A 15607-nucleotide genomic window follows, 5' to 3' on the forward strand; every position below is an offset into this window, starting at 1 on the left:
TGCTAACAGTTACTAACACGATAGCCACAATTATAATATTGAGTGAGTAACCAGAGTAAGAAGTTCATCCTCTATCTTGTCATCAATAACAGATCCACATCCTCTATCTTGTCATCAATAACAGATCCACATCCTCACTGCCACTTAAAGATGCTACTGATATTCACTATGTCAAATATGGCCTGTATTACCACCTCATATCAGAAACATAAACTTGAGTGAATTCATCTCACGAAATCCATGCCATCTTAAACTTACCAAGTCATTTAGTTTCATTGCAAATATTAGGGCGGTCAGATAGCCTAGTGGTTAAAGCATTCGCCCGGTTCTTGATATTGCTGGAATATTGCTAAAAGCGGCGTAAAACTATACTCAGTCAGTCAGTCATTGCAAATATTAGAAATAATTATTTACATTTATTGAAGAAAACAGCACTCCATTAACGAACAAAATGGTTCCCTGGCCTATATTTCTGCCATTCAGGCCATCATTTTCACAGGCATTCTCACGAGTACTGGCATCAGTATGTGCCTCTGGGCTACAGTTCTAGGGTCTGTTCCACAAAGGGATCAGAGCACTAAGATGATACTTAACATAGACTTACAACTGTTGTAGCTCTACGTTCACTTTGTTGGACGGAGCCCTGATATTGTCAAACTGTGCACAGAATGCTGGGGACTACATCTAAGCTGGCATCCCCACATCTTCCCGAGGCAAGGGAGTTAACTGACTTTAAAAGTCCAGTTTCCACCCTTGCCGAACTAGGCTGGAATTACTGAGCTCGATCGTAGCGCCACCAATGGCTATTACCAGTTATGTCCCTTCTAAGCCTCTCCTATGGACCAATCAGATTCCACCTCTCGTATCACTTGCGTTTGCTTCACACAAAATGGTGCCGCCCGGTCAAAACGATCCGACTGATAATCAAGATCTATATTGTGATAAAACTGGTCTTACATCGCGATATGCATCAAATCATGTGAGCACCTTGATTAAAAACATGAATAGATTTAGAAAAAATCTGCTGACAACGAATTGGCAATGCACATGCTTTGCAAATCCTGCAATTGATCGAAATCTGCATGACAGTTTACGAACCAGATTTTGATTTCGGTGCACGATTTTGATTGGACTATGCATAGACTCGTTAGTCCAGACAAAACGTAACTCCATAATACCAGCCTAGTTCGGCAAAGGTGGAAACTGGACTTTTATAGTCAGTTAACTCTCTTGCCTCGGGAAGATGGCATCCCCAGGGGACAATGTACTTACCTTTCTGCAGTATCTGGTGTAAATGCTGTTCCAGCAGCTGTCTTTCCACACACATCACCAAGGCTTTCCTGCAACAGTACAATCATAAAGGTGACTGTTGGGTTAGTTTAACTATTATGATTGTACTGCAATACTACCCTACATTATTGCAATACTTGTCAACTTGTCAACTTTTACAACAGTATTTGATAGAGTTAAACCAAGTTTAAGGCTGGGTATTTATATTAATCAATGTTATGAAAATCGCAAAGTCAGCCATTTTCACCTGTTGCGATTTACATCAAAAGGATGTAAATCTAATCTGCAGTTGTAATCCTTGCTAATCAACACACGGCAGGCTTGAAATTTGACTGTTTTCTTACACATAGTTGAAGTTTTAATCTGACTACTTGACAATTGAAACTAGGGACTGTTATGCATACTATCAACACTACCAGTGGAGTTTAAATATTCCTATTGCCATAGTACCATCATGGGGCAAACAATTGCATCACATAGTTATTTCGTTAATCTCCTAATAGTTATTGACATATCAAACTGCTTCCTCAGCAATACTATTTGTAAACTATCCAGGGGGAGGCCTCAGGTATTTTTAAAATAAAAAGATGTGCTGACAGATTTTGTCAAATTTAGACCCATGAAGATCCGGTTAGAATAGGTCTTCAGCAACCCATGCTTGTCCTAAAAGGCGACTATGCTTGTCGTAAGAGGCGACTAACGGGATCGGGCGGTCAGGCTCGCTGACTTGGTTGATGCATACCATCGTATCCCAATTGCGTGGATCGATACTCATTATGTCAATCACTGGATTATCTGGTCCAGACTTGATTATTTACAGACCGTCGTCGTATAGCTGGAGATTTTTACTGATGCAGCATAAATAATACACTAATGTTTATTTGGGATCATGTTGATCATATTAAGAGATTTTGTATAATATATGTTGAAATGTGAATTTAAGGAGCCAAATAGTTCTTTGTGAACTAATAGGACCACCATTTTGGGCTGATGCAGCTGAATCATGAGATAGAAGTGCATGAAATGTTCAGGGATGATTGATACAGATAGTGGAGATCAATGTCACACTGACCTAGCCAGGTTGTAATTGAGCATGTCTCCCAGTTATCATTGCAAACTAATATCCACTACTGGATGAACCCATGACACACAGGTGAGTCACCTGTTACAGCACGCACGGGGCAGGAGGGAACAGAGATGTATCTGGGTGAACCCATGACACACAGGTGAGTCTCCTGTTACAGCAAGCACGGACAGGAGGGAACAGAGATGTATCTGGGTGAACCCATGACACACAGGTGAGTCTCCTGTTACAGCAAGCACGGACAGGAGGGAACAGAGATGTATCTGGGTGAACCCATGACACACAGGTGAGTCTCCTGTTACAGCAAGCACGGACAGGAGGGAACAGAGATGTATCTGGGTGAACCCATGACACACAGGTGAGTCTCCTGTTACAGCAAGCACAGGGCAGGAGGGAACAAAGATGTATCTGGATGAACCCTTGACTCACAGGTGAGTCATCTGTTACAGCAAGCACGGACAGGAGGGAACAGAGATGTATCTGGGTGAACCCATGACACACAGGTGAGTCACCTGTTACAGCAAACACGGACAGGAGGGAACAGAGATGTATCTGGGTGAACCCATGACACACAGGTGAGTCACCTGTTACAGCAAGCACGGGGCAGGAGGGAACAGAGATGTATCTGGGTGAACCCATGACACACAGGTGAGTTTCCTGTTACAGCAAGCAAGGGGCAGGAGGGAACAGAGATGTATCTGGGTGAACCCATGACACACAGGTGAGTCACCTGTTACAGCAAGCACGGGGCAGGAGGGAACAGAGATGTATCTGGGTGAACCCATGACACACAGGTGAGTTTCCTGTTACAGCAAGCAAGGGGCAGGAGGGAACAGAGATGTGTCTGGCATCTAACTGGATAGGAAGGGTCAGCCTGACCTTATTATCTCCACACTTGATATCAGTGCTTAACACTAACACTGGTCCGAGTCTAGTATATTTTATCAATGACCAGTACAATTAAACAAATGGTGGTCCAGTGTCATTTTGGGAAAGAACAAAGTAATTTAAGCATGTACGACTTTGGAAGATCGAGTCTGGGCCACCCATCCCTAATCAGTAATTGATTCTTACAAACCAGTTGGCTTTCAACTGAAAATCATATGAGTTAAGTCAATGTATACAGTTAAAAAACATTAATTTGATAATTTGTGAGTGAGTGAGTGAGTGAGTTGGGTTTAACGCCGCTTTTAACAGTGTTCCAGTTATATCGCGGGGTGTCAGCTTAATGTGGGAGGAAAGCCCGAAGTGATGCAGGTCTCAGACGTTTACCACTTCAGTGAAACCCACGAGCACGGGTATGGTGCTGACAAACCTAGAAACATAATCGGGGTGAACCGGGATTTGAACCCACAATCATAGGTTTCTGGCGTGCCCAAGGGATGCAACTCTGCACAGCGAATCGCGTCGCCTTAGACGACTGGGCCACCCGTGCCCCCCGTACAATTTGTGACCAGTACTCATTCACATATACATCAACCAACTATTGACAATATCCAGGAACAATGGCTAATTAATACCACATGCTGAGTCTTACTTTGTTGACTGGTCCAAGTAGTGGAGGAGTCTTTCATTTTCCTCATTGAGACGTTTGTCCACATGGGCAAGGTATTCAGGCACCTGTAGACACACCATACACCATCAACTACTTCAAATATTCCTCAACAGACAAATTCAGCATTCAAATTTCTCTAAAGACTAGTCAGAGGACTAGTCGAAACCATATTTCACCGGTCTTGTTTGCAGCTAGTCTGCATGAACAATGTTTACACTGTTTACATTTTCTGTCAGTTTTATTCAGTTCCTATTTGTAGCAAAATTGGAGCATAAAGAACTGGTTCAGACTTATCCTCAAATGCTACTAGTCAAAGAGGACTACCATCAGTGGACATCTTCAGCACAATTTAGTAGTCTCGGGCTAGTAGGCCAGCGGGCTAGCGCAAATTTCAAAGGCTGCAAATGTGCAAAGTATTCTTAATGCGATTGGGTGCATGTATCACATGATTGTTACTTATTGGAGAAGCATTAGAAATTAAATGAGGTTGGCGATATGTACCTATCTTGTGGAAAATCACATTTTGTGCAGAATTTTGCATTTATCTGCATCAGAATATTAACATGTGAGTCAAAAGCTGGTTTTAAATGTGTAAATGGATATTTATGTCGTTTTGGAGTGAAGTTGACATGTATTATTGCTTACTGCAAATGCATGTCTGTATGTTTACACTAGTGATTTCAAGATTCACTTCAATAAGCAACTCCAGCCGTGGATAACTTTGTCATAAAAATGCCTGCCACAGGTCAAACAGGTACAAAACTATGAAATTCACTTAGCTTAAAAATTTGCACAATTGTGCACAGATTTATCAAAAATTGGTTGCAGAATTTACAAAAACTGACCTCAAATTTTTTGGCCACGGAATAAAGCAGGGACTGCTTCCTAGTCTAAGCCTAACCACCCAATCCCATTAGTCGCCTTTTACGACAAGCATAGTCGCCTCTTACGGCAAGCATGGGTTGTTGAAGAACTATTCTCTACCTGGATCTTCACGGGTCTATGTCAAGCACGGGTACAAGTACATGTTCTGTCACAGAGTCCCTAGTGCACATCAACATGAGTGAGTGAGTGAGTTGGGTTTAACGCCGCTTTTAACAGTATTCCAGTTATATCGCGGCGTGTCAGCTTAATGTGGGAGGAAAGACCGAAGTGATGCAGGTCTTAGACGTTTACCACTTCGGTGAAACCCACGAGCACAGGTATGGTGCTGACAAACCTAGAAACATAATCGGGGCGAACCGGGATTCGAACCCACAATCATAGGTTTCTGGCGTGCCCAAGGGACGCAACTATGCACAACGAATTGTGGCGCCTTAGACGACTGGGCCACCCGTGCCCCCGCGGATCAACATGACGATGTTCACAAAAAAGAGCAGTTTGAATGTAATGCCATGATTTTCATAAACTAGAAAGCTGTAGGAAGATGTGTGGTAGAGGTGCTTACATCTCTCTCCTGCATCAGCTGCTGTCCCTCTGCTGCGTACAGCTGTTCTGTGGCATCCAGGAATTTCTTTTCAAAGGAATCATGGTAGATCTGCAAGTCACGAGTTTAGATAAGTCAGAATGTGGGTTTGAAGCTTCTTGGAATAGCAGTGCTGGGGAAATTTACTACCTGGGTACCCCACCCTAGCCGGGAGTCTGCTGTAGGTCTCAAGAATTGGGCACAAAATGTTTGAATGGAAACTGTTTAACTGAAACCCTGGTAAAAACTATTTAGATACATGTGTAATACGATCTGATCATGCGTACACTAAAGTTGACGGAAGCTTTATCGTTTCCCAAACATAGAAAAGTCAGAAGGAATGTGTGCATAGTAAGAAATGTGAACATTAGTGACTTGTAGTGTAACCATGGAGTTTTATTGTCATTAAACAATGTATCACGTGACTTTCCACGGGTCCGAGTAGTCCTGTGGGTACCCGGGTCCTACTCAGGACCCACCCGACCCAAGTACCCGAGTTACCCGTCCCAGCCCTAGTTGAACTTAACCATGAAAGTCAAAGGGTCTTTGCCCTCTTGTTAAAAGTCAAATATTAAGGGGATCCTAGTTTTACTTAGTACTATAGAAGGCCTCCAGGACCTTCCTTTATTGTTGAACACATTAACAGTTTGATCAGTATTTCTGTTGTATCACACAGTGTCATCTAGATGTGAAAGGATGCATGTAGTAGACATCTGGACAAAATTCTTCAACTATCTTGGCATGTGTGATGACCTGGAATTACCCATCTTCCCGAGGCAAGGGAGTTAACTGAGGCTAAAAGTCCAGTTTCCACCCTTGCCGGACTAGGCTGGAATTTCTGGGCTCGATCATAGCATTGGGCATGGTATCTTAGTGGCTATCACTTTAAAATTGGCATCAGTCCGGACTAGTACAAGCAGCCAGACACACACGTGTAAGTGCAATAATCTTGGATGCGATGTTAAACCCCATTTCCCCCACCACAATATAACACCATAATTCCAGCCTAGTTCAGCAAGGGTTGAAACTCGACTAATATATTCAGTTAACTCCCTTGCCTCGGAAAGATGGGAATTAACATGAGACAGCATGTTATTTATACACATCAGCTTATACCAATAATCTGGTAGTATGACCATTACATACCTGTAAATCAGACAACATCCTGAGGAGACTTTTCAGCAACTGTCGGTTAACTGCCTCGCCATTGCGTTCCCTCTCGATCAGCTTCAACAAGCCATCAACAGTCCGTGCCTCCACCGTCTTGTGACTGATTATGTTGGCGCGGAAGAGATCAAGACCCATATCCCTGGAATCACACATGCATGGTTAATACTTGACCCTCGATGAAAGACTTTTACACAACTCTATCTATTCATTCAAATACAATCGAAATCATTTTACACTCACCAAATTGAAAGAATTGCAGAATTCTGAAGTACATATGTCCTATCCAGGAACAGGAATATACTGCGAATCATTATCTGAAAAGATAATAGAGAATAGGATCCCTGAAACTTTCAAGATTGCATGTTTGTTTGTTGTTTAACGCTGCACTCAGCAATATTCCAGCTATATGGCGGCGGTCTGTAATTAATCGAGTCTGGACAAGACAATCCAGTGATTGACATCATTAGCATCGATCCACGCAATTGGGATACAATGACATGCACCAACCAAGTCCAAGTCAGCAAGCCCGACCACCTGATCCTGTTAGTCGCCTCTTACAACAAGCATAGTCGCCTCTTACAACAAGCATAGTCGCCTTTTGCGGCAAGCATGGGTTGCTGAAGACCTATTCTACCCTGGAATCAGTAATACATGGACATGGCAATCATTTACTCAATAGCATCATTTATTACTATTTTGTTACTATTCAGTTACAACAGTCTTCATCAACTTACCATTTGTCGACAATGGTTTTGCCAGCAATTGTCTATCAGCTTAAGAAACTGTTCATAATCCAATGTGTCTGTACACCGCATTAAGGAAACATTGCTACCATCTCAGATACAAGTACTGATGTTCATGCTGATGGTCATTCATCATTATTTCAGAGAGGTATGTGGGTGGGTGGGTGGGTGAGTTGGGGTTAACGCTGCTTTTAACAATATTCCAGTCATATCACGGCGTGTCAGCTTAATGTGGGAGGAAAGCCCGAAGTGATGCAGGTCTCAGACGTTTACCACTTCGGTGAAACCCACGAGCACGGGTATGGTGCTGACAAACCTAGAAACATAATCGTGGCGAGCCGGGATTCGAACCCACAATTATAGGTTTCTGGCATGCCCAAGGAACGCAACTCTGCACAGCGAATTGCGGCGCCTTAGACGACTGGGCCACCCGTGCCCCCAGAGGTATGTGGGACTAAATTAGATGAAGTATGAATAAGTTAGGTTAATGACAACACTTATCTCAACCAATCACATAAACATCTTTTTCAGATCAAATTTACATTCTACCAACACAATAATGCTTGATTCTGATCGGTCAAAAAAAAGACCAAGGTCAGGTGCCGTATTCGACGTAATAACCGCCCAGGGCGCTCTCAAAATTAGAAATAGGAGGCTCTTATTACAATTTTTGTGAAAAAAAAACAGAGTTGAAAGATCCTAAATTTTGTGATTTATGCTGACAGCCTGCAATGTTTATATACAAGAGATATATTTTTCCAGAATTTAATTGCCCATAAATAAGGTTGCATATAACACACGAATAAATAAGTCTTGTGTACATTGATCAATCGGAAGGGGTGCTAATTGGGATTGTTCACTAGCCAATATATTAACAAATATCGCTGTGGGCGCTTATTAGAGCGGGCGCTTATTACGTCGAATACAGTATCTTATTCCATTTGATACCTCAAAATTAACATGCCTTTTCATACAAAACAGCAGGATTCAGCTATACTTCAGTATATTTCCATTGGCAATGGTAAAAGTCTTGTTCCAAGTTAAAATAAGAGGTATCTAATCTACAGTTCGATTACCCAAAATTTCAAAAACAGTAAGTTTTATCTTTTTAAAAACATTCTTTAAAAAACATCTCTGTCAAATTCTTAAATGACATAAGATCCAGTACCCATAACAAGTTCAAGGACCCAAAGACCCCCACTTTAGGTCAAACCCTTATAAAGGATATCCCAAGAACTGGTTCAGGTTGGCTTTGACGTGATCTTCACAGATGTGTTTGAGTTGGTCATACAGGCTAGCTGACATCTTGTAGGAGCACATATTCTCCACAGCCTGATACAGCTCCTCCAGGCTGTAACGGATAGAGCAGCTCTTGTGGATAGCATCTACAGCCTCACCCAACTTCTTCCAAGTCTCCTGCTGAAAGTTCTCTGGCATCTTTGGTTTTTCTGCAAAAAAATATTAATTCTTAATTGGAGACTTAAGACAGGATTTCACAAGGTTTAATAGCTGGAAAGTGATTGTGGTCTCATACTATTAGTATTATCTTGAGTATAGTACAAAATTTGGAAGTCATGACAGCATTTGAGAAACCTTAACATTATTGTTGCAGAGGATAAATAAAATATATAAGCACACAATCTTTGGCCTACAAAAGACAACTTACTACTAAAAATAACAGATACCCTGTGAGTGAGTGAGTGAGTTGGAGTTAATACTGCTTTTAACAGTATTCCAGTTATATCACAGCGTGTCAGCTTAATGTGGGAGGAAAGCCCGAAGTGATGCAGGTCTCGGACGTTTACTACTTCGGTGAAACCCACGAGCACAGGTATGGTGCTGACAAACCTAGAAACATAATCGGGGGAACAGAGATTCGAACCCACAATCATAGGTTTCTGGCATGCCCAAGGGACGCAACTCTGCACAGCGAATCGTGGCGCCTTAGACAACTGGGCCACCCCTGCACCCACAGATACACTGATAGTCCAGACGGTACCCTGTGAATCCAGACACCCACCCACCAACCATTGTGACATCATCAGTTACCTTTACATCACAATCAAATGACATCACTAATCTCTCTGCCACTGATGCTGGTTACTGGTACTTTCTATGCTAAAGACACTGCTTATTACTATTTACAAACTGAAAAAGCTGGCAGCATGATTTTTTAAGAATTTCATCAACGTCTTTTAGTATCAAACATATCAACATGAGTTGATAAAAGTTTAAACCTCTGAGACTTGGTGCAGAGTATTAAACATATATCAACATGTGTTAACACATTTGATATAAAAAGAAACAAGAGTGAGATTCTCGATATATCCTGCTACATCAGGGATTTATCTTCGATTCCAAACTAAGTACCCTTGACAGACAAATTGGGGGAAAAAAAGGTAATTTTGTTCAAATTTGGGGATTTTTCTAAAAAGTACTTCTTTTCATATATATATTAACATCAATGAAAAAATGTATTTTAACACTAAAAAGGACAGCTTCTTCATGTCTAATGGTTCTGTTATCAGTGAAATGCAAGTTGCCTCTGCAAAGCAACAACATGACTTGGCAAATTTAAAATTCGAATTTGGGAATTGTTACCAATAGTGAATACAGTGTTCCCTCGCTATTGCGCTCTTCAGTATAGCGCTAACTCAGTTATTGCACATGGTAAAGCCCCCTACAACTCCACCTCGGATGGCCTATAACGCCCATCAATTATTGGGTCCCCAAAGGTAGCATTGTAGCAAGGATCACTGTATTTGCTGAAAATTGAGGCCGAAGGTCAGCCTCTCAGCAGGTCTAGATAAAACCCTGTACCTAGTGGTCCTGACAGCAATCCTTATAAGCATGGTTCTTTATAATGTATTCACCGACTCAAAATGTATTTGGTCAAAGGACTTAACTTTCACTGTATAATCAACACAATCTCACCACATCACCAGGGATGGAAATTAGAAACAGCTTGCTAGTCTACATGGTCTAAATGTTTCACTAATAAATGTAATAGGTATTCAAACAGCTGTTTGAACAGTGTTTTTATTATCCCCAGTTGTGCTAGTAGACTTTCTAGGTTAATTTGATCCCTGATCAATATTGATGCACATGCCTTCATTTTTTACAACATGGGGATTCCTCCATATGGGAAACTGTGCGCTGTATATATCATTGTATAGCTTTCATTTCACAGTTTTAGAGTGAAAGAGTCTTGTTTCTTGCCCATTCCACTCACATCAAAGTGGGAGCCACGAAAACGACTTCACACATTGGCAAATAATGTTGATTCTTTTGTTTATGAATTGGCCATAATGTCCAATTTCCAAGTCATCAAATAACCTACTGTTACAGAATAAACAGCATCAACAAAAGGCTCAAAATACATCCTCTCAAATGAGTGAGACAACTGCTTCCACTAAAGATACTACAAACATAACTGCCTTATTCAGGGTTCCAGATAATATTCTGAGCCTCTGAGTATTTACTTACACGTTCATCATTCTTTGGGTACGACAGTAAACTACAGTTACAGTGTTAGAAATTGGCACTAGTCCTGTAGTCCTTACCAAACTCCCAAATAGTAAAGGTATCCTAAGGACTAGTAGAAATTGACCCATTTTAAGGGTTTTGCTATATGTTATCATTATAAGGACTAGTCGACAAAAACTGTTAGTTTCTAACCCTGCAGTTATAACCACCTCTAAGGGACCACTAATTCTAGTTTGTTATAACCGTAGTTCGTTATAAACATAGATACAGCAAATGGCCGGGACCCCAAAACCAGTTTGTTATATCCGCCAGTTCTTTATAAGGGTGTGTGTTATAAACATAGTTTACTGTCATAGATTTCATTGGGTATTCAGTATATTTTCACTCCCCTGGGTCCGATCTAATGGGTGTTTACAGTCATTTCATAAATAATTCTCCTCAAAATGCTGTTTCACATGGCTTCTAATTTGTATCTGTTGTGTACTGCTCAAAGTGTGTAACATGTTACATAAACTCATAACAGTGACATAGAGGTCTAGCTCACAATACGTGTGATGCCTTAATTTGATCAGTAAATAGAAAAATGCATGTACACTAGCTGAAAAGGATACACTGGGTAATCAAGCGTGTCGTTATACTATTTTGACATTTTTCATGTGCATTTGTCCTCAAGCAACTCAAAATTACTTGAGTATTGGTGATTTCTTTTGCGTATTTGAGTAAGCTTATCTGGAGCTCTGGTGATTCAAGACATTCAGGAATCTATTCTTGGTAAAGACAGTTTATTCCATCAGTGTAAATGTCATATTGTAAGTCCCTTTATCAGTGAAATCTGATTGTACGAATGCAAACTATTGTGATAATGGTCATGAAATAAATGTATATTCTGTTCTAAAATTCACAATAACTATGGTTACTAAATAGTTACTAAACAGGGATTTACCGGAAGGAGATCTTGTGTTACATGAATAAAAATTAGGAATGGATGCAAAACAGAGCCAATGCGAGTCTCACAAGTATGGATGTTGGAATGATTGAAACAAATTAATATGACGCAAATATGATTTATCTGATATTTCAGTTCTATAACAAAAAGTTAATGTCTGGAAGTCCTTACCAGATTTAATGCACTTTATCACCAAATTTTGATTCAAACAAAGAAATCCCCACACATAATAGGAAATTCGTAGCCACTCTCACCTTGTTCAGTTGTTGACACAATTTACGGTGAATTTGTAGATAACCCTGGAGTAAATTCATAGACACATTTATATAATGGTGTTGGTATTTTTTGTTCTCAGATAGTAGTCAGGAAAGTATATCCAAACTGAGACACACAATTGGTGAGTGGAATACGGGAATACTGTACTATTATTGTCAGCGTTAGAAATTGGCACTAGTCCTGTAGTCCTTGCCAAACTGCCCAATAGTTAAGGTATCCTAAGGCCGAGTAGATATTTGCCATTTTTAAGGATTTTGCTATATGTTATGATTATAAGGACTAGTGGACTAAACCTGTTAGTTTCTATTGCTGATTGCTATTACTATTTTGTTTTCAGGTAATAATAAGGTAAATAAGTCCAAGCTGAGACGGACAATTGGTGAGCTGAGTATGGAATTATATCTTATTAGATTTGAAATACATTTGCCACGTAATAATTCAATATTTATATGTAATAAATCATAATTCAGTTCTATTCCTCTATTGGTTTTGGTTTTTCTACAAAATTCACCGTGAATATTGTCTACAAGTTTGGAGTGGCTACCAATTCTCCATGGCTACGAATTGGTTTGGTTACAAACTCGCCCACAGCCTCCCTACTAAGCATGAAGCATCAGACATACTTTTTATTTTGTTTGCTGTTGTTACATTAGTCACCCTGGGAGAACAATTCTAATGCCTTGGACACCAAATATTTATTACCGAGGGTTCTCAGGATTTGCAAAATATAGACCAATGTTAATGCTTAAACTATACATGGGAACCCAACTAAAATTACACATAAATAATCAGAGAAGGATAGATGTCGGATATATGAAATTGCTTCCTCGTTCTCCTGTGTTCATAATGACATCTTACTCCTTTCCATCAGAAGCACAATCACTGTAACAAATCATGAACAGGACCTAAATATGATTAATGCAATGCCAGTTTCTATCACAAACCCACATCAAAGCTAAAACCATAAGTGGGCTGTCAGCTCAAGAACATGGATACATAGCCTATATGACTGACAGCAGAGAACACGTTACACTGGCCACACTAATCTGTATCAAAACATGTTCAAAAACTACAAAGAATAATTATCAATTTCCCTGCTGATTTGATAGATAATTTACTATCAAATCATTTATGATTTCATGATTTGAGTATCTATGCTTTCATAACAAATGATTAGTCACTCCTGTCTCAACTTTCTGATTGGAAAATGTTTTGTTTTGATTGGTGATGCCAACCTTTGAAATTCTTGATGACCAACTTCTTTGCAGCCCCTGGTTTATTATTAGCAAGCGGAGATGCGTGTCTAGCGATCCCATTACTGGGGCTTGTGAGGGCTGAGAAGTTCGGTCTTCTTTGCGAATCCGTCATTGTTGATTGCGAACTGTCCTCTAATTTCTTGTTTGGAGGAGAGTTATTTTCGTGACTAACTCGGCGTCGTTTATGATTGGAAGCGTCTTCACCCTTGTTTTGATCTGTAAGAGCACGCTTGCTTGCGCTTGAGAGAGGCATGCATTACGCTTTAGGCCAGAAACTGGCCTGAAATTCCCCAAGAAAGAAAGTTTGTTATTATTTGGAGACGAAGAATAAGATTTCCCAGCTGAACTAGACAAATATGGCGGAAATTCTCGTGTGAGTTCTCGCGAAGGGGAGGTAACTCTATCTTGTGATCACTTGCTTCTCTATTTTTAACTCACCTGTGGCTGGTTAATCCGTGCCTTGACACAACAATAAGTTGCCATGATTCAAAATATGCAAAAATAGCTATTTTTTGTTGAAAAAAATCGTAGTTACCAAACCACAGTGTTTTCTTTTTAAATATACCTTTTTTAACAAGGTTTTCAAGTCTACAAGTATGGAGTAGATCTAGTTGATGTTACAAACATCACATCTACATATATCTGGCACACCTTGGCAACTGTAACGGAACAGATTATAAATATGTGCGACTTTGTTTAAAATGAATAGAGCGAGACAAACGACTACATTTTACAAAAGTGAAGTCGATAACTTTATAACTTTATAATACGTAGAAATCTAGCTTTTTTTCATAAAATGTTTAATTGGGGTGCAGACTAAAACGGCCCCTCGGCAAAACGTCACCGATTTCTCTGGCGAAAACGGCACCGCATTTGGCGAAAAAGGCTACTTTGTGTCGGGCGATCACGGCACATCTATTTTTTAATAACGATAAGAACGATTTATGTCACATGGTACAGCATGTTGATTTTTTCTTACATTCTTCTCGCATGCAACACATTGAAAGTCATTGCGAATAATTGTGATACAGTTTAAGCTTGACATTAAGTTAATTTGACTAAAGGTACTTAAAACTTCAAAGGGGGCGGTCGGGTAGCCAAGCGGTTAAAGCGTTCGCTCGTCACGCCGAAGACCCGGGTTCGATTCCCGACATGGGTACAATGTGTGAAGCCCATTTCTTGTGTCCCCCGCCGTGATATTGCTGGAATATTGCTAAAAGCGGCGTAAATCATACTCACTCACTCACTAAAACTTCAAAGCATATAGGGGGCACGGGTGGCCCAGTCGTCTAAGGCGCCACAATTCGCTGTGCAGAGTTGCGTCCCTTGGGCACGCCAGAAACCTATGATTGTGGGTTCGAATCCCGGTTCACCCCGATTATGTTTCTAGGTTTGTCAGCACCATACCCGTGCTCGTGGGGTTTCACCGAAGTAGTAAACGTCTGAGACCTGTATCACTTCGGGCTTTCCTCCCACATTAAGCTGACACGCCGCGATATGACTGGAATACTGTTAAAATCGGCGTTAACCCCAACTCACTCACACTCAAAGCATATAATATTCCACAATAAGTTAGTCGCGCCTCCCAATCAGAGTCGGCGTGTAAATTGAAATGTTAGCTTGTTTTAACATTTCATAATTATTTGTGTTTGTAAGTGACGATGTGAGTTTAATTCCATTTATTTTACTTCAAAGCATGTTATGTTTTCACAATAAGTTGAGTTGCGTACAGGCTAAGTTTGAAAATAGTTGGAGTAGAGGCTTATTTCTAATGTAAGTTTTCACAATTATAAGGTGCCGCTTTCGCCAGGAAATAGTAGCCGTTTTCGCTTGAGGCGAGGTGACGTTTTCGCCAATCGGTGCCGTTTTCGCCCAGTGACGTTTTGCTGAGGTGGCGTTATAGCTATAACCCGTTTTATTGTCCTGCATAACTAAATAGAAAGAATTACCTTAAACTGCCCTGGTGTCAGAAATGACCCCAGGTAACTTGATAATGCCCTCATATTGCTTGACGACGGGCCATTATGACGCCCGTTGTTAGGTGACGCCATAGGGATAGGGATAGGTGACGTCACGTTCAATAGTGACATCATCTGGTTTGTCCTATGACGTTACCATATTTGTAAAACTGGGTCAGTGACATTCGTGTTGATTGCAGTAAATGTTTCTAAACCGATATTGTTGTTTCTTTTTATTTGATAACACATTCTATGCATTTTAGCTATAATAACGGTAACGCTATTTTTCGGGGCATTATCCTTTGCAGAAGCCTGAGGTCTTCCCATAACTGCCCGTCGAAGAAGGGCAGTTGAAAAGATCGAGCTCTCCTGCAAATG

At 40.6% G+C, this 15607-nt stretch overlaps 1 protein-coding gene across 1 annotated transcript in view; it reads right to left on the reverse strand.

Moving 5' to 3' along the window:
• Positions 1 to 13655, reverse strand: part of LOC124145968 (cullin-4A-like) — a 36274-nt gene extending 22619 nt beyond the window's left edge. The window contains exons 1-8 of the mRNA XM_046515968.2: positions 13251 to 13655; positions 8536 to 8755; positions 7299 to 7368; positions 6805 to 6878; positions 6541 to 6703; positions 5377 to 5466; positions 3912 to 3994; positions 1273 to 1340 (exon numbers count right to left, since the gene is read on the reverse strand). Of these exons, the coding sequence (XP_046371924.1) occupies positions 1273 to 1340; positions 3912 to 3994; positions 5377 to 5466; positions 6541 to 6703; positions 6805 to 6878; positions 7299 to 7368; positions 8536 to 8755; positions 13251 to 13524 (1042 nt within the window). The 5' untranslated portion in view covers positions 13525 to 13655. The remainder of the gene's footprint in view (positions 1 to 1272; positions 1341 to 3911; positions 3995 to 5376; positions 5467 to 6540; positions 6704 to 6804; positions 6879 to 7298; positions 7369 to 8535; positions 8756 to 13250) is intronic.
• Between the last annotated feature and the right edge of the window lie 1952 nt (positions 13656 to 15607).

Source organism: Haliotis rufescens, unplaced genomic scaffold, assembly GCF_023055435.1.
Source record: "Haliotis rufescens isolate VD_foot unplaced genomic scaffold, xgHalRufe1.0.p SCAF_9, whole genome shotgun sequence".
NCBI classification, from domain to species: Eukaryota; Metazoa; Mollusca; class Gastropoda; order Lepetellida; family Haliotidae; genus Haliotis; species Haliotis rufescens.